Genomic DNA, 19,511 nt, shown 5'->3' with positions numbered 1-19,511 from the left:
GGGGTTCATGAAGAAAGAGTTCGTGTCAGTAATTGCCCCCAGTGGCTCCTTGGGCCGGTCAGCGAATGCTTATTTAGGAACTTCACATAGCAGCCATTAGCCAGGCCATAGTCAAATGTTTCAAAAAGTTCCTGCCCTCAGGTAGTTACCCCGAGACAAGTAACTCTGCATAATACAATGTTACAAGTACAAAGGAGGAAACAGAATGGTATAGACATACAGGTTGGGGCAAATTCCACCTGGAGCAGAAGGGAGGGGGGGCTTAAAGAAAGTAGGTAAAAATTGGAGCTGGAAAAGTGGTTCTCTATCTGACTGCCTCTTAGACCCTCATCGAAGCTTTCAAAAAATACCAATGCCCAGCCCTCGAGTTCTAGAGAGCCTCAGTTAGCCCACCCTTATGCCAACAGCACATTGCCTTAATAATGTACCTTCATGATGTTTCCATACCTGGTGCTTGTATAATGTTTAATATTTGGTATTTTTTCCTTCTTTAAGATTTTCTGGGCTCTTCTTGGCCCTTTCGCTTTCATATAAATTTTAGGATCAGTTTATCAATTTTCACCAATAAACCTCCTAGGATTTGATTGGATTGGCATTAAGTGTGTAGGTCAATTTGAAAACTGACATCTTCAAACTATTGAGTCTTATAATCCTCAAACATGAGAGATCCCTTTATATTTTTAAAAATTCCTTAGTGATGTTTTGTAGTTCTCTGCATAAAGGTCTTGCTCATCTTTTGTGAAATAGATAACTTCACTAGTTATTTGATGCTTTTCATGGTGACCAAATGAAATAATTTTTAAATTCCATTTTCTATTTTTTGTTGCTAGTATACAGACAATTGATTTTCATTTTGGGGCTATGCTAAGCGCATCTATTAATTTTTTTAATAGTTTAGGTGCATAGTCTTTTGAATTTTCCAAATACCCAAACATGTCATCTGTGAATATACTGCTTTATTTTTTTCCTTTATAATTCTTATACCTTTAAATTTCTTATCTTGCCTGACTAGGCACACTGACTAGGATATCCTGTACAAGGTTGAATAGAAATGATTACAGCTAAAATTCTATTTTATTCCAGGTCTCTGTAGGAAAGCTGTAACCTATCACTACTGAGAGTGATGGTGGCTGTGGGTTTTTGTTTAGACCCCTTACTAGGTTTAAGTTAGTTTATTTCTATTAGCTTACTTTCTGTATGGCTAAGACTATTTAGTCAGATGGTAAAAACTTGAGAATTCAACAACAGACCAGTGTATATAAGTTCTTGTGCCTTGCAACAAAAGTGGCCCTACAGTACAGTGGGGAAAAATGTTCTTTTCAATAATGGTGATTGATCGATTGCATCTTCTATTTCTCTCTCTCTCTCTCTATATATATATACACAAATCAACCCCTATCTTACGTTACACGCATAGAAACCTTTCAGGGAATTATAAACCAAAATGTAGAATATTAAACAACAAAGTTTCCAAAGATGACTTAGAAGACTATCTTCATGACTTTTGAGTAGGCCAGGATTTCCTAAACAGAACACAAGAAAACACTAACCACAAAGAATAGCTTTCCATTAAGACACTACACTAGAAAGAAAAAAGGCAAGACACTGACCAGAATAAGATGTCTCAATACATATACAACAAAGCACTTGTACCTACATATACTTAAAAAATCCCTAAAAATCTACAAGAAAAAGCCAGAAAACCCATGTTTAAAAACGGTCGGAAGACTCAAGCTGGTCCTTCACAGAGATATCCAAAATGGTGAACAGATACAATATCACTTCACAATCACAAAATAAAAAAACAAACAGAAACTGACAGTGCCAATTGTTGGTGAGGCTGTGGAGCCACTGGACTGTCACATGGCGTCTGTGTCCTGCCCACAGCCCTCAGGCCCTCCCATGTCAGTGTGTGCTGGCCCGGTCTCCAGCTATTTGGCCACTGCCTCTCTCTGCTAAGGACTCCTCTGGCCTCAAGAATAGTTCTGTCTGTAAGAGCAGCAGGTTAGAGGTGTCAGAGAATAAACTCCCTGCAGGAGCTAATCCTAACCACAGATTCATAGCCACCATTGGTGTATAAATACCCCAACTCTTGCTCTCTGATATGTGTTCTACCAGCGGTCCCCAACCTTTTTGGCATCAGGGACCAGTTTCATGGATTTTCCTAACAGGCTACCAATGGTACCGGGCTGCAGGCCTGGCGTTGGGGACTGCAGTTCTGCACCATTTCCAGAGCTCTTCAGTAGGATTGAGCTCCGGCTGCTTGCAATGGTACCTGCTTGATAATGCAACCTTTCTTGGCTCCCACCCCTTCCCCATTTCACTTCCTCATTCTGTACCAAGATTTTGCGGGGGTCATCTCCCAAATAAACCACTTGCACTCAAATTCTTACTTTAGGTTGTATATCTGGGGAAACCTAAATTAAGACATGTGTTATACATCAATAAAATGTTTACTTAAAAAAGAGCATGGGAGATAGCTCTTAATTTTTCAGGGGACGACAACAGTTAACATTGCGTAGGAGAGACTCCGTTAGGGATCTGGTACATCAAGGATATACCTCCACCACGCTTATCAATGTAAAAAGTGCATTGTCACCCGCAAAGATGGAAATTTGATCATATGGTCAGAAACTGTGTTAGAGTTTTACATAGTTTATCTCACTTAATTATTGTCCCTATTGCATTGATGGAGAAGTGGAAAGTAGTCATAGATGTAAAATAACTTATTTAAGACTAATCATCATAATTTCATGATGCATTAGTATGTGTTAAGCCTGACTAACTCTAAGGCCTAACAGGCAACCCTTACTCGGACCAGACTGGAAAGATCAGCATGAGGACTGAGAGGGGAAGGTACTTTATCTTCTACTCGGTGAGAAACCAGGTGAAACTAGAAAACAGAGGAATGCAATGACGGGATTCTGTGCACACCGTCTCTGACGTCGGGATGGAATATGGGTTGGAAAGGGAAGGACGGGAGGCGGGACCACCCTTTCGGAAGCCACTGCCATATCCCAGGGGTAAGACGCACAGGGCTGCACCAGGGCAGGGCTATAGAAACAGAGACGAGGGGATGGATTTTGGAGATGGCGGGGGGAGGAGGCGACACGTCTTAGTGACCAGTTAGCTGTGTGGGTTGAAGAAGAGGAAAGACAGTTTCTTGTTTTGGATGTTAGGTGATAACTTAAATATTTTTACTGAGGTTGCTTCAACAATTCGCTGTCCTTGTAACAGGGGTCCCCCTGGTGGTCAAAGAAAGCCAAGACCGGGATTCCCCATGCTGTTGTGGGTACGGCTGCGGCTGCGCAACTGAGCACAGTTGCAACATCACAGACGAGGGGTGCCCGTCCCCTTTCCTGGTGGCAGAGGGCCACATCTGAAAATAGCTGAACGCCGACAGCTGCCGAGACCAGACAGCGGGGCCTGAACACACCTTCACCCGCTTAAGCACAGCGCCCTGGCCACCGTCTCCCGCCAGGAGATCTCTCTGGAGCTGGGAGAGAGCAGTTGGCTCGTACCAGTGGCTCTGAATCCAACAAGAATTGGGGAACTCTCCTAGGGAATACTGGTGTTATTTCTTAAGAGCATGGCAGAGGAAAGAGTAGAGACTTTAAACTCAGATTCATCTGCGTTTGAATGTTGGCTCTGCCACAAATCTGCTAGTGTCAGTTTCCTCCTGTGTAAATTGTACACAGTAGTATGTAGGTGGTTCTGAGGTTTGAGGTAATGTGTGCAAAGCACTAGCTCAGTGCCTCCTTACCGGTCAGGTGATGACGATGACGACCTTAGGAACTTAGGCGATGACCCACACAGACTTTAGTAGAGTCTTAGGGATCCGGGTTGACTCATGAATATGCTAATAAAAAGGGTGCTCCAAAGTTGACTCAAAAGATTGCTAAACTGCTGCAAGCCCCCAGGGACATAGACAAGGTAGCTCCCCAGAGAGATTCTTCTCTTTGTGCTTTAGCTTTTTATGCCTTGGGCAGAGCCACTGGAAAAAACAAGAGGAATTTTCTAAAGCAGGTACATTTGAATAGGCTGAGTCATCAGCCAAGATGAGATATTTCAGAAACTTTCCATTCTGAGCCTTTGGCATGTTCCTGATTAAGTATAAATACCTTGCTTGTATATAAGCACACATTGCGTGTAACCTTTCGCTAAGTAACGCAGGGCCACCAGCTACAAAAAGATCTGAGAAGAGAGCCACCGCACAACTGCATCTGGTGGTTTCCTTTCACAAATCCCTTAGGGTCCTGGAAAGATTTAAAATGTTAAAGCTCGTAAGAGTTGCCTCTTGAAATCACTGCAGCCTGTTGTTTTTTCCTCCCCAGGAGCTCTGTGTATTGGCCGGTCTTATCCGTCTGTAAGCTTTTGTGAGCTCCCTAATGAAAACAACTGTATTTTCTTGGCTTAATTGCATATTATTGAGTGGTCTGTCTGTCATGCTATAAATATACAGTAATGAGAAGTGTTCTGTTCATTAGGGACCACCAACACACCAGGCAAATGGCAAATCAGGTATTTTATTGATGTGCACAGAAAGTAACTCCTTTAAGGTCAGACTATAGCCATTAAAAATCCCACTACTTTATCGCACCACACACAGACTGTATCATGCTGAACAGCAAAAGAGCTTGATAAGAGTAATCATTTATGATACATCTCTTAAGAAAACAATGAGATTCTCCTATTGCCGCAATTCCCCCTCCATATTTTATCTGACACCCTCTTCTTATTGGCTCTTTTGATTTTAAGTTGTTCTGCAGAGGGCATTGCGGCTGCTGTTGTGTGCTTTGCTTGCACAGCCAGTCTGCCAGGCGTTGGGGAGAGGACAGCACGCGGCGTGAACCTACTAACAACTGTGCCTTGAGTGCCTGCAGCTCTAGGCACTGACCCCCAAAGCAGAACCCTTCTCAAGTGAGGGGACGAGTGTCACAACCACTGTCCCCATACCGACTCTCCACAGCTGCCTCCCTCTGGCTTTCTGTGACCTGGGGGGGTGTTGACCTTGCCTCAGCCACAGGCTAGCCAAGCTCACCACGAACGTGGAGGGCGTTTCATTTTCCTCGTAGCCCATGCCAGGCTGGCTTCTGCCACAGCGTGGAAAGGCAAGCAGGGGGCACCTTCCCCCTGGCTGGAGAGGCTGGAGAGGCCCCAGCCCTTCTACGGGTTTGGGGGCAGGATGGAGCTCAGGGGGTACTTGCTAAGTGAGAGTCAAGTCCTGCCTCAAAAAGCAGAGAAGTTGAAAAATAATTTCTTGTAGTATTCTAAAAAGTTGTCAAGAGGAAGTGTAATGAAAATATTTTAAAATGGTAATTTAGTTGCTCTTCATTTTCTTAACTCCAAATGTGATTCTACATTTGTTTTTGAATGGCTTTTTTCTATTATTAAGTGTTAACTTTATAAGTCTTTAGGCTTCTACATTTCCCAAATACATTCTTCTTTGCTACATTTGGGCAGAATTTGGCCATCTTATAAATGGGTCACTCTCTGTATGCGAGTTACAGCAGTTATATTGACATAGATGTACAAATATTTGTTGAAATGTAATTGTCTTAACTCAGACACGTCCCAAGCGAGTGAGTCTGAGATATGTGATAAATGAACGGACGTGTCAATGTGTGTGTTGTGAATTGCGGTCCTTAAGAATCATGCCTGTGCACAGTCACTGGACGTGTGGCTCCTCGTCTTGGGAGTGGGCCGGTTACGCAGACCCGTCCTGTGCAGGGCCAGTGTTCTGGCTCAAAGCCATTTGCAGTCGTGACTCATTGTGAGGGCCACACACACAGCAAGCAAAGCCAAAACGTGCCCTTCCTACACACTGAATCCTTCCCTTCATCTTTACCGGTGGTCTCCAAATACGTGAGCCAAATGTGTGGATGTATGTCCAGGTCACACTTTAAATCAAAACAGAGTGCTTTCAAAGAAAATGTTGAGTTAGCCAGGGCAGTTTGAAAACGACCCCGTGAACTGACCCTTACCTTGCGGTATCCCCAGAGCTGGTTCCCCTTCATGCCGTGACAGTCGTAGAGGGTGACCGGGCTGCTGTGCGAGATCGCGTCGAAGCAGAACTTCCGGGTGTGCAGCGGCTCACCAGGTCGGATATCTTCTCTCCACCCGAAGGTAAAGAGCTGGTGAAGCAACAAGAGCAGAAAGGCTGCAGTGAGTTTGCTTTGGGGAGAAGATTCCAGAGCAGGGGGAAATAAATGTCTTTTAGTAACGTGGCACTCCTGCTCCGTCACCTGCTGGAAAGAACTGTCTCAGCATGATCGAGGTGTTGGAAGAGGCTTGTGTGGTAAAGTGCTGCAGCAGCCATGCGGCACCTTTTGCCCGGGGTGGCCAAAAATATGCAAATGAGGAGTTTCCATTTAGGTACCAGGAAAAATACAGAGGATGGTGGTGGAGAGGTTGAAGGCGAAGGAGGAGGAAAAGCAGGGAGGGAGGGAGGATGGGAAGGAGACAGAGGAAGAAAGTCTTTAACAAAACTCCTTACATTTTACGTTTAGATAAAATGTCACTGGATCAAATGCTACACAGTTAGCCTGAATAAGCAGATTACCTGAAAAAAAAAAAAAAAAAAAAAAAGAGTAGAGTTAAGCTGAATTGACGCTAACACCTCGAAAAATCTAATTTAAAGTAAAGCGAACTTGGTGAAGTAAAGAATAGGGAAATTAATTTCCCAGTGTTGGTGAGAGTAATTCTGAGGGCAGTGCAGACAGTTTTAGACCATAACTCACAGTAAGAAACACAGACACACACACACAGATCTCCCCTGGCTGCAACTGAAACAGAAGGTTCGTGAACTGATATTTACTGTTACTGCACTTAACAGACTCTGAGGGTCCATCCAACATTTTCTTATCCTGGTCTAGCCTACCCTACCCCGTCCATCCCCTGTATGATATCAGAATAAAAATGCTGCATGTGATGCACTAAATTGATTTCACAGTGTACTAAGTTAACAAACAAACAAACAAACAAACAACACCCCTGCAGGGGAAGGGCATCTTCTTGAGTTACTGGAGCTGCAACATGGGAGGGGCAGCGGGAGAAATCCTTAAGGAAGCGGGAAACTGGGCCAGAGGAGCCCATTTTTTCCCATTCTAACTCCCAGCGAGGTTATATAATTCTCACCGCAGGACTTCAGACAACTGTGCAAAGCCACACTGCACCTTGCAGAGCACAGAAGGGCTGTCGGGGACCCTCCCTGCTGGTATGACGCGAGCGCGGTGCTGCGCTGTGGTAGACGGTGCACTCAGCGTGCTCAGCCCTCAGCATATTTCTGGCTTTAGGTCCTACCCAGAAAAGAAAATATAGAGAATCTGGCAACAGGCCAGGGATGGCCAACAAACCCCGGAGTAGGCAATCTGAAGAAAAATGGAAAGAATGGGGCTAAGTGGTTTGAAGAACATGAGAAAGAAATGATCTAAATCAAACATAGGAAAGTACCCGTGACTGACTACATTCTGCTTCTCTGGAATATGAGACGAAAGAGAATATTTTAACAGAAGATAAGGGGTCTCAGGTTTAAGAGGAATAGTGTAGAGTCATGAAGAGAAATAGTGCAGTCTCTTTTCCTAGAGTTTTTTTTTTTTTTTTTTTTTTTAAATATTGTGGACTGAGACTTTGTTTGTTTTGAAACAGGGTCTTGCTCTGTCACCCAACTACAGTGCAGTGGCACAATCATAGCTCACGGCAACCTCACACTCCTGGGCTCAAGCGATCCTCCTGCCTCAGCCTCCTGAGTAGCTGGGACTACAGGTGCCACCACCACGCCTGGCTAATATTTCTATTTTGAATAGAGACAGGAATCTCACTCTTGCCCAGGCTGGTCTCGGACTCCTGGCCTCGAGCTTTCCTCCCACCTCGGCCTCCCACAGTGCTGGGATTACAGGCGTGAGCCACCGCGCCTGGCCGGCTGAGACATTTTTAGATTTATTTAAATCCTGCTCAGGAGAATGACCTCTCGAGAAAGTGTCTATTTAGCTATTTCTAATTTTAATCACTCTTTTCTAATCAGAACCCAAGACTCTCCTGGCTTTCTAAAACTGCGCTCCTCTGTTACGCCGCAGCTCTACCCGCCCGCCCTCTCTTGCGTCCATCTCTGCTTCAACAGTGTCGTCTCTCCGACGCCGCGTTGCTCCTTCCCTGCCTGGTCTCAGGCACCCTCAGTTCCGCTCCCACCGATGTGCTGACAACTCATCATCCGTGTTCTGTCCGGCTGCTTGCAGGGTCCCGACTGCCTGTCCCACTGACACCTTGAGTTCAACACCTTCTGAACTCTGTTGATTTTCTCCCCTTCTGCCCTGTTCCTGCTCTGCTGGAAACGCCTGTTTGGTGACCATGTTCCCTCTCAAACTAAAATCCCACAGCATTTTCACAGGACTTTAGGGAACAAAGTCCAAACTCTTTGAGGAACTTTCCGCGATCTGGCCTTTGCTGTTCTTTCCAGCTGCACCCCTTCCTTTTAGTTCACGTCCTAGCGGCACTGAGACATTTGTAGTCCTTGCACAAGACAGGGTGCATTTTCCCTGCTGCGACTCTGTCCGTGAGAGGCCCTCTGGCTGGAAGGCCAGCACGCACCCGCCAACCTCGTTGTCGCTCCTCCGTCGTTTATGATTCACCTCAGGGGTCCCATCATCCGAGGGCGCGTCCTCTCTGAACTGGCTACGCCTTCCCGCCCTGCCTTCTCTCATCCCGACTGTCGAGTTATGTTCCCGGGTCCCTCACTAGACAGTCAGGTCCTGATGGCAGGGGTTGGATCGTTTTTATCTTTGTGTGTCGGCACCTTGAACAATTTATGACACATAGATGCTCAATACAATTTTTACTGAATAAATAACACTTGCACTCATTATATGAACAGAAAGTGTGTTTACATAACTGTCAAGATCAATGCATTAGTCTTTTTCGTCTCTCAAATGAATCTGTGCTGTTTGTGTCTCATCACAACAATATCAACGATAATTATTATTTGAACTTTCAACTTTGATGATTCTAGATTCAGTTGCCTGTCACTGGAATAGAGATTTCCCAGCCTATAAACCTGCCATTGGCTTTGATTATACCTTCATTTTATTTAAACATGATATTTCGCTTGTAGTATAGGCAGTCGGACCAGTGCAGGAACAACTGGTCTTGATTGGTTTATCCATTTTCCTCTTGGTCTCTGTTTCTCTCTTTCTCTTTTTGGTTTTCATACACTCTGAAGGCCAGAGCTTTTTGAAAGGGACTGTAATCACTGCTTAGCGCAGTTCCTCTTAGACACTTGGGGAAAATCAGGCCAGTGGAGGTTAGACGGCTTGCAGTAGCCAACCTCAAGTGCCCAGGCTTTTTTGATTGATGGTCTTTTCATACTTCTTATTAAATGGATCAGCTAAGTCCTAAAAACTATAGCAAACAGAGGTAAATCTGTCCCTCTGGACAAACTTATTCATCTGTTGTCATAATTATATGTCAGGGCACCCTTAGGTAGCTTTTGCATCTGGTTTCTGGTATTACAATATAACGATCATTCTTACACTTGTAGACTGGTTGTTGGCCTGTTATTGCTACAGGCAATATATATTATATATATATTATTGTTATTATTCCTACCCGGCGATGACTTTCCTGCATCCCAGGTGATGCACCTTTAGATTCTGTCAATCGCTTTGTTCTTCTGCATCCTCCATTAGCTAACCTTTTTCTCTCTTATGTCTTTGAAGTGCTTTTCATTGCCATTCATCTTATCCTAATGGCCACGTCAAACCCATCAGGCCTTGAGTCTTTTATTCATTAGGCACACTCTCCCGTGTGCAGTCCTGTCGAAGCAGAAACAAGCAGACATCGTGACACTGTGTTCAGTGTTTTCTTTGGGTAATGTTACTGTGACATTCATAGTTTGTCTTCTCCCTTGGGTTATTCTTACTGACACAAGTATTTAGATTTTGTTCAGGTTTCCTGTACAATAACCCCTGATTTTTTTTTCAACCTCGAATTTCTCAGTTTGGATGTTAATTTCTCATCTTTTTTCTTTTAAGTGATACTCTTAAATACAGACTTACAATGATAACTCTTATTTCATTGTAGTGTTTTGCCAGGGTCTGTGTTGTATTAAATGAATAAGCTCACTAGGTTTGATACTACACACACACACTTACTATCTTAATCTTGCTACCTGACTTGAGACAATTGAAAATATTTTTTCTCTCTGTGGGTAGTTATATTTTATTTCGTTATTAAGTGTTTTGCAGAAATCTGAGATATAGCATGTTTCTCCTTGCAGTTTGTACCCATCCTTATGCTCTGACCTCATGGTGAGACTGTTTTTCCCAAAGGATAGGAATCTGTCCTTTCTCCGCTGCATGCACTGACTCGGTTCAATCTCTGTGTATCTCCCCCCAGGTCTTGCAAAGGGAGTACTTGCAGCTTCCTCAGCAGATGCGAGGCCTGCGGGGCGATGCCTCCTTCTCTGCAGGACAGAGGCGCGGCCATTGGGCCTGCAGAGCGGGAACAGCCAAACCAGGCCAAGGAGGGCTCCGCCCCTCTCCTCTCCCCTGGACTCCCAAGAGGAGTTGAGAGTATTCTTTCCAGACCTTACAGGCTTGTTAGGATCTATTTTTATTTTTTTGTCTTGGTCCCTAGAGGAAACTGAGCGCCAGTACATAATGCTACAGTGATATCAAACAGCTACACAGATTGCCCCGGAAAAATGAATCATGCATTTGCTTCCTTCACAGAAGCCGGATTAGTCATCCATGGTGTTCTGCAACAAAAGGCATTTTCTTACATAGGGGCTTCCAGGGACTCTTTTTATTTCCCATGTAGCAATTATATTTATCTGTGTTTTATTTTTGCCACTTGATTTTTTTTTTTTTTTGGAAAGAAAAGAGATCATTTCAACTCTAATAAGCATCACTTTGGTGTTCTTTGAATGTTTTTGAATTTAAAAGAATATGTGTCTATTGCCGACCACCCTGAATGTGCCCGATCCCGTCTGAATTGAAAAGAATGCTCACAATGTTCATGTTCTGATATACTGCTTTTCTCATCTGGGAATTTCAATCTAAATGTGGAAGAATGAGTCCTAATTCTTATAAGTCACTGAGTGGTGTATTGAATAAAGCTGACACTTAATTATTGCAGAAGGAAGCAGCTTGTAATATTTTAACCTCCAAGTCGATATGCGGTGGTACATATTTCAAATATGATGCATTTTTTACCTCCTGTCAACCTTGTTTAATCTTCCTGTATAGCTGCTCCATTTTTAGGATCTCTGGAGATCAGAAATCTCCTTTTCAGAGAGCTGCGTTCCCTGGTCTTTCTGGTCCGCCTATGTGGCATTTTCCGCTTGTCTAGTGCTGCCCTCTGGTGACCATTTATTGCATTACAGGCCACAGACTTTTGCAGTTTAGCTTGAGGGGAAAAAATGAACCAATAATTTTTAAAGTGTATGCAATATAGTCGATTTTGTTTATATTCATTTTCAGCTGTCAAGTAAAATCCTCAGGTCAGAGCGTATTTCATTCTAGAGCATTACTGGAGAGATATGTTAAATCTGATTCAGGCGCTCAGACCCCTGGCCTGTCCCCCAGCTGGCGAGGTGTGTTTCCTGGTTGGGGTGAACGGAGGTGGCAGAGGGGAACTGAGCCCAAGAGAGCAGCTTCTCCTTATGGCTTGCTCCTTTTTCTTCTTAAAAAATATGCTTTCCCACTCTAGTTGCCCGTCTTACTGATAGTCTCTTAAGCGTTCTCTCTTGCTCCCGAGCTGGAGTGGGAATTGCTTGCTGGGGGTCACAGTCCAACACTGTCACTCGGGTCCCTGATAACATCCCGTGGTGCTGAGAGACACAGACACAGGAGGGAGGGGCCGAGTCAGTTTCCACTGAAGTTTTATCCCGTCAGCAGATCCTGGAGCCACGGAGGGATAGGTTTGAGTGAATGATAACTAGCATTTGGTGACTACTCTGGGAATAACTCAATGAGGCCAAAGTCACAGCTAGCTGCCTTGGACCTGGGAGAGATTTCGAACTGGTATCAGCACGAAGGGATTTCGTGGGTGTGTGTGAGAAGGCAGAAAGGAAAGTACAATGCTCTGCACCCGCCACACGTGCAAGGTGCCGGGATATCATACATACCGGTTATTCTCAGAACAACCCTGTCCAGGAGGTGGGCATTTTTGTCTCTGTTTAAAGATGGAGGAACTACAGCCTAGAAAGATTTAGCAATTTCACAAGGCCACGTGGTTTAAACTGAAATTTTAGGTTGGCCTGACTGCAAGGCCCACTATCCTTCTGGAACATGGCGAGGCTGTGGGGTGAGCGTACGAGCACAGATCAGTGGTTGGAGGAGAGGCAGTGTTGCTTGACCGAGTGAATTCTGGGCTGCGCTGCAGATGGCCTCTTGCTGTCCCCCTAACACGACACTGCTCTGCAGTGTGACGCAGGGCTCAGGAAGAGCAGGCAGGGACAATAAGGTGGGGAGAGGGAGGTGCCCACATGCTGAATCTCAGTGCACCTAACAATCCTTTCATGTCCTAGGCTGGGCGTGGTGCGCTTTTCTAGCTTCATACTCGTGCTGGACCCTGGAGGACTCTAGCCACGGGAGAGCAGTGACGCCTTACTGGGAAGTGCTTGCTGACTTTCTCGGTCGAGGCACCATGGACAACTCTGGGAAGCAAAAGCACAGGCGGGGCAGACGGTCCTGAACTTGGGGATCTGGCCTTCTGCAGAGGGGTGAGGAAATAGGGTGGGGGAGGGGGCTTTCACTGTATCTAAATTTTTACTATTTAAAATATGGCAATAGATGTTGATACTTGTTAATCCTGTGTGACAAATGTATACAAATGTCTGCTGTGATATTTTCTATAGTTTCCTTTGAAACAGTTCCTAATTTACAATTAAACCGCCAAAAAGAGGCAGACACAATTCTACCCACTCTTTTCTCTTTCACAGGTGACATAGTGCAAGGAAAGCCGCTTACAAGGACTTTCAAGTTTCCGAGCGGGTTAGAAATCACACCTCGCTTAAACTGAGTTGCACTGGGATGGTTTTCAATCAGGAGCAATAAATGTTCTTAAAGTATCTCATGAAGTCCACGGGGGGGGGGGGGGGAGGGGAAGGGGGGGTGTTGCTTCAAAGTTACCCTTCATGCCTACGATTAAAAACCACTACAAGAACAAGGACTCCATCTAGTGTTTGTCTCAGTACACAGAACAACAGAGTCTTGCATTGAAACCTTGGCATTTAGTTGGAAGGGTTCAATAAGCACTCAGGCTCTTTGTGTTGTGAAAACTTCCATTCTGGGAAAGGAAGTAAGACGAGGGTCACCATCAACACCTTCACCAGCATTTCTATTATTGCAGGTACATTGTGCACATTATCTTGGTCGGCTATCACGACTGCTTTGAGAAGAAACAGAAGCAGAGAAGTGAAGTGACTCACTTGACTACAGGGCTGGCTAGTGGCAGACGACCCCTCTCTGGGTCCCACGCGCACCATCTAGAGACGAGTTCCCGCTGTGTCCACCCTGGGTGCTGACGTACCTGTTCGTGAGACCACGTCCTCTCGGAACCATCCTTGACGCAGATGTCCAGCCTCAGCTCGGTTCCCGTGGCGCCGTGCTTGCTGTCCACACAGAGATTTGCTGCCACGTTTCGAATCTGTGGAAAGAAGACAGAACGTTGAACGCGGGGCTCTGTTGTACTGCTGTATCGCTAGCTCTCGGAAGTGATTATTGAATGAGGCCTTGAATTTCTACGTAGTTTATGTAGAAAAAGCGGGGAGTTTATAAAACATGGTCTACTCCACGTGTGAAAGAACCTGAGACGGTTACGTAGCCAAACTGCCGCTGGTTGCAGCAAAGTTATGTGTTGATAACACAACGCAGGGAGTGGCCTAGAGTTCACGATGTCTGTGAAATGGGAGACTTTTCTTTTGCAAGTAGTGCTTAACTTGCAATTCGTTATCTTCCTGCTTCAGAGCACCTTCCATCATCACGTCCCAGCTGCTGGGGAGACCCCGCGCGAGGCAGGTAGCGCAGCTGCAGCGTGTGAGGGAGGAGAGGGAATCACGCAGTCCCGCGCGGCTCCGCGCAGAAGATGGTGGTGATCTTCGGCTCCCTTTGGCTGCGAATGCAACCAAAGCTCACCGTGGTCTACACCTGTTGTCATCGTTTAGCATTTCTCCTGGATAATAAATAAAATGTCACCCTGGACTATTAGCAAAATAGGAAAGACAGGACTATTGCTGTGGTACTATACGGGAAGACGGTTCTCTACAGAAAGCCTGAACTTTGAGACGTTGCAGAGTGGGGAAAAAAAGGACAAGTCTTTACAGTTATTATATTAGTATTGATGTAAGGAACTGAATAGCCGGGGGTAGGGAGAGGGTGGACAACAGCAGCAGAAGCAGAGTGTGGGCCGAGCTCCGGCCTCCTGTCTCGTCTTCCCGCCTGCGAGTGTCACCGTTAGACCCGCAGCTGCAGCAGAGCGGGCACTGTTGGTGGTTTGCTGCCGAGGTGTGTGTGCTGAGACAAACTCAATCATCTCAGTTCTGTTTATGCTTTTATGTACTCCTGGATTACAATAATCCCTGTAGGTGTTTTTAAGAATGGAAACAAGAACAGGATGGACCCAGTTTTAGTCCAGGTTCTTTTCCCTGGAGTGAGCAGCTACGGTAGGGAGTCTCTCCACAACAGAAGAACACCTGAACCGGGCCTGTTCCTAACCGGTGGGCGGGCAGAGAGAAGGCTGTTATGAAATGGACCGGATATAGAGAAAGGAATGGGGGTGCCGGGGTGGAGACGGTGGTGTTGGAGAGAGCCGGTCCCTATGCCATTTATCCAGGAGTAGAGGTTGGGATGATGTCATTCAGGAGGGAAGCAAGGTGGGTACTAGTCTCCTTATTCAGGGAATTAGGCAACAGGTTCGGTTCATTCTTCCACTATCAGACCTCTGCTTTCAGGGTCTCTGTTCCTGATGACAGCGGACTGTGAAATAATGCGGGATACAGGGCAATGCAGTTCTTAACCCGGTTGATCTACAGACCCCTTTGAATCCAAGGAAAGTGATGGACAGTTTTACAAAAACTAGCAAAGCTGTAAGTGTATATATACCAGCACTTTTGTATCCATTTTCCTGCAACTCATGGACTTCAGACTTGAATCCTAAACTAGGGAAAAGGATTTCCTCCTCCCTCCCCCCGCAAACGCATGCTGGTGGCCTGGGAGATCCAGACAGCAGGGCCTGGCTGGCGGTGGGAAGGCTTCTGTTCACTCTCATTTCTTTTACTTTTTCTCCATCTTCCCTAAAATAGAGTACCAGGGAGGAACTTCACTCTGGAACTTGCCGAGCCAAGTTTAAAATATGCCTTTTATAAAATCAATTTCTTGATGTGTGATGGCATTTCTGCAGTGAAATAGAAACACCCAGAAGGTCGAAGTCAGATTTTGCTATCACTGTCTTGAGCCTGACAGGCTCTGGAAAGCGCCTGTTTGATCTCCTTATCTGAGCCCTGCGAGCTGGTTTTCTAAAGCTGCCTCTAACCCAGGAGCTGCCTGCAAGGACTCGGACAGGCCTCACTTTTCATTCTTGGGCCATTTAACTCAGACACACTCTTCCTAGAGAACCAGTGTCAATTTATACTGAACGCAACTTCAGGACACCGTTATTCCCTTCACCTGCGTCGCGGAGCTCTGAACCACATTTGCGAGGAAAAGCGGCTGCCTGCAGGTTCAGGGCCGCCGGGCCCCAGGGAGACGCCTGCCGTCCGAGTCGCTGGAACTCACCCACCGAGGGCTGCTCTAGGGAAGGGAGGAGCCGGCCCAAGCCGACCCGCAAACCTGCCAAGTCCGCCCGTGGGTGCGCACCGGCGCCCGCCCGACAGCCGCGCTTTGTTTTTCCATGTTCTGAGCTCGAAAGGGCCCTGGCACGGATGGAGGATGCCATTTTCTAAACTCTTGAATTTCCTCAATTCTCACTCGAGCGGCATCTGTGTAGACAATGGGATAAACTGCTTGGGAAGCCAAATTTCGCGTTTCAAAGGCATAATTGTCTACATCTGTGTAAATTCCATCAGGAAGCTGTGCCAGAGAGGAAACGCGAGAGTCCAACACGCGGTGAGGCAGGCAGCCGAGTGCGGGGTGCGGTCCGGCCTCCGCCCCGCCTCCCCTTCTCGTCCGCCGGGCCCCCCTCTCCGCGCGCCGGGTCCTCTCCGCTGCTCACGGACTCCGCTCCCTCCAGACAAACAGGTGCATCAAATTCTAATAGAACAGATTCTCGTACTTGCTGACTCATGCTAACAACGTTTTTAAAAATGTAGCCAAGAGCACTTACAGATGCTCGATACTTTGTTCTGCGTAGGCTCCGCACCCGTGCGGGAAGGGAAAGCAGTTCTCACCGCCCCCCGCCCCCCCAAATCTGGGACACGGAATATCTGGGACACGGAATATTGAACACATCTGTGACAGAATCGATACTGTTTCAGGCTGTATTCCTTTGATGTCCAGCTTCAGGGTTTGACGTCGTTAAAACTGTGTCAAGGAATCCTGAGAGACGCCAAACAGGATTAGAAAAGTGAGGGGCGCCTGGCTAGGAATGGGGGGAAGAAAAAAAAATGAGGGGAAGGGAATCATTATGTAGGATAGGATTATAGAGATAAGCTCCTTTTGGGCAAGGATTAGGAAAAGGTCTGGCAGACAGTAAAAGATTTTTTAGGTATGCAAGAGAAGGCAGGCTTAGCTTTAACACTGTTTTGTTTTGTTTTTCTCCCCAGCACAGGAGGCTCTTATCAGAGAGGCACAAGCGAAGGTGAGTGTGGTATCAATAGATGTGGGAGAGGTAATTTAATTGCCTGTGAGAGAGACTAGCCTTAGCTCAACAAATGAGAGAGCATGGTTTGCTCATTCCTCTTGATAGCCTTCGGGTCTTTTAAGTAAGAAGTAGTGGGTTCATTACTCATTCAACAAATATTTATTAAGAACCTGCTGGGTCCCAGGCACTGTGCCTGAAATTAGGTACACAGTGAAAAATTAAAAAGAACCAATTCCCTCCTTTATGCATCGTGTGGTCTAGTAGGGCCATGAGAGTGCAAATGACTGGAAGAAAGCATTGAGACTTACAGTATTTCCAGCTGTGAATATTTAATCAGCACAAGGAACCCAGATGCTCCCCTGTACGGACTGTGTTGATTTTACAATGCACATTGCTATGCAGAGCTGGAAAGACAGAAGCCCCTAGTTTAGTACAGAGACCCAGCGGGTCCGAGTTCTGACTTCTGTTCCTGAGGTACAAATGAGGTTCCCTACAGCCTGTGTAGTTTCTTTTTAAAGCTCAGTTTATCCAGCATTCAAAGAGTGCTTCCGCAGGAAAGGCACTTTGAGAAGTGTGGATGGAAACTCAGAGACTAAGGAGCGTACACTCTTACCGGGGAGACATCACTCTGAAGGCTTCTTCTTAGGAGACTAAATGCTAAGTGGGGACGGGGAGGACACGATCCGTGCTGAGCGAGGCAGGTTGCAACACTCGGTGCCGGTGGCCTTGGAAGGGGCTCTGGGGGACGCGAAGAAGTGAATCTGGACAGGGAGGTGACAGAAGGGCACTGTGGCCTTAGGGATCAGAAATGGACACAACTATTGGGGTTCGGCAGTGCACATTTTCCTCTTCTGAATTCGCCATAAATGTAATTGCTTTGGCGTCTCCCTCCTGCCCTGGGACCCGCGCACTGGGGCCGGCTCACGTTGTTCAGGGGACAGAAGAGCCCACGGCAGAAATATCACCAGAGGGCCTTTGGATTTCTGTGTATTCTGCTCCAAATGGTCTATTTCTAAAACTGTGTCCTGCCACTTGAAGTTAAGCATTGTGAGTATTATTTCTGAATCATGTCCGGCGTCCAAATAGAAACTTTTAAGTTAAGAGTCATTTACCAAAAACAATTTGGTTTTCGCAAACAGACAAAGAGGAAGATTCGTATAAATAAGCACTGAATTGCCTTTTGTGGGTAAGATAAGCACCTCTTTTCTACTAGAAGGAAAGGAAATGAGGGTCCCTACTTAGAACCGAACTGGGCGCTTTCAAAGCCGTCCTTTCGCGTTGCGCCCCGCGCGGCGGTGAGCTGCGTTCAGCCGCGTTTGCACCGGGGGCTCCAGACAGTGCGCGCTTTGTCCAGGACTGTGAAAGGGCGGGGGGCAGGCGGATTGTACCCACATCTCTGATTCCTAGGCCTGGGCTCTTTGCACCACAACCGTGGTAATGGTTGTAATTAACGCACCTGGAAAGTGCCATTTTATGTGAGAAATCTGTGGCAACGGTTTTATTGAGCTTAAAGGAACATGTGGAGATGAAACCAGGCTATGAGTCCTTGGGTTTAGAAAAGACGCGACCCACGTCAAAAACTGGACCGGAGTGTGAAGGAGCTGAGGAACTTTCGCCCCAAACTGTGACTCCTTCGCATCAAGAGTATTTTGAATTAAAGGCCCTTAGAGATCCACAGGCGTTGGAAGGGGCTCTCCCTCTTTCTTCATAGAAAACCCAGACCCATCAAAAAGAACAATCGACTTCCCTTCCCCTCCCTGTTATTTCAATATATTACAGGAAAGAGGATCAAGAAAGCAGCCAGACCTGGCCCAAATCATTTCCAATATAATACCTGTCCCTCCGGTTAATTTAAGTTCCAAAGAGAATCATTCATAAGTCAACCTGTTTCTCCCCCTCCCCCACATCCATTCATCCTCCCAAGTATCTAGTCATCCTCCCTAGTAACCATGTATCGCCCCTAAACAGAAAGACCTATATTCCCCACCGCCCCTCCCTTCTAAAATGAGGGTCCTGGGCTCCACTGGGACACTGGGTGGTCACTCTGTGGTGCTCCCTGTGCACACGGTGAACAGGTCTCTTCCTCTGATTCATCTGCCTCGCTGGAGCTGACATTTCAGCGAACCTTCTGGGGCGAAGGGGAAGTTTCCTCTCACGCCCACAGTCTGATCTAGATAGAGATGCTGCAGCAGAGTTAGAACCAAAATGACTTTGACACTCTGGGAGCTTCCCAGGGAGGGAGAAGTGACAGTAAAGTCACTGAGGTCTGAGACTGAGGGGCCGCCCCTGGCTACCCAGCAGTGGCCTGACTCTGTGGCTTGAGGCTGCGGTGGTAGAAGAGAAGGCATCATGGAGGACTTTGCATGAGACTCTCGATTTTGAACCTGGATTAAAAAAAAAAAAAATCCATTTTCTGAAAGGAAAAGTTAGAAAATGGCAGAATAGTATTGAGTCTATCCTGACCCATGTGGCTCACTGGAAAGTATTAACAGCTCCTCTGTGTTCAGCAGTCAGGGATAGCCCACGCTGCTCGGATCTGCACGCATGGAAGTTTATTCCCACCCTTTCCTATTGGCATTGAAGACTCAGAGCTTTGCCACTTTGGACTTGCCCTGTGTAAAGCAGAGCCTATGGAATGCTTTGTATTCTTTGAACACATGAGAATTGTAACCTTCAGAAGCTATTAATTGTTTTTTTTTTTTTAGTTTAAATATTTT

General features: G+C 46.2%; 1 protein-coding gene across 1 annotated transcript in view; it reads right to left on the bottom strand.

Moving 5' to 3' along the window:
• Positions 1 to 19,511, bottom strand: part of GALNTL6 (polypeptide N-acetylgalactosaminyltransferase like 6) — an 851,955-nt gene that overhangs the window by 12,219 nt on the left and 820,225 nt on the right. The window contains exons 10-11 of the mRNA XM_069493359.1: positions 13,528 to 13,644; positions 5,985 to 6,134 (exon numbers count right to left, since the gene is read on the bottom strand). Coding sequence (XP_069349460.1) covers positions 5,985 to 6,134; positions 13,528 to 13,644 — 267 coding nt within the window. The remainder of the gene's footprint in view (positions 1 to 5,984; positions 6,135 to 13,527; positions 13,645 to 19,511) is intronic.

Source organism: Eulemur rufifrons, chromosome 18 (assembly GCF_041146395.1).
Source record: "Eulemur rufifrons isolate Redbay chromosome 18, OSU_ERuf_1, whole genome shotgun sequence".
NCBI lineage: Eukaryota > Metazoa > Chordata > Mammalia > Primates > Lemuridae > Eulemur > Eulemur rufifrons.
The sequence above is the reverse complement of the archived record's forward strand: the minus strand, read 5'-3'. Positions and strand labels throughout refer to the sequence as shown.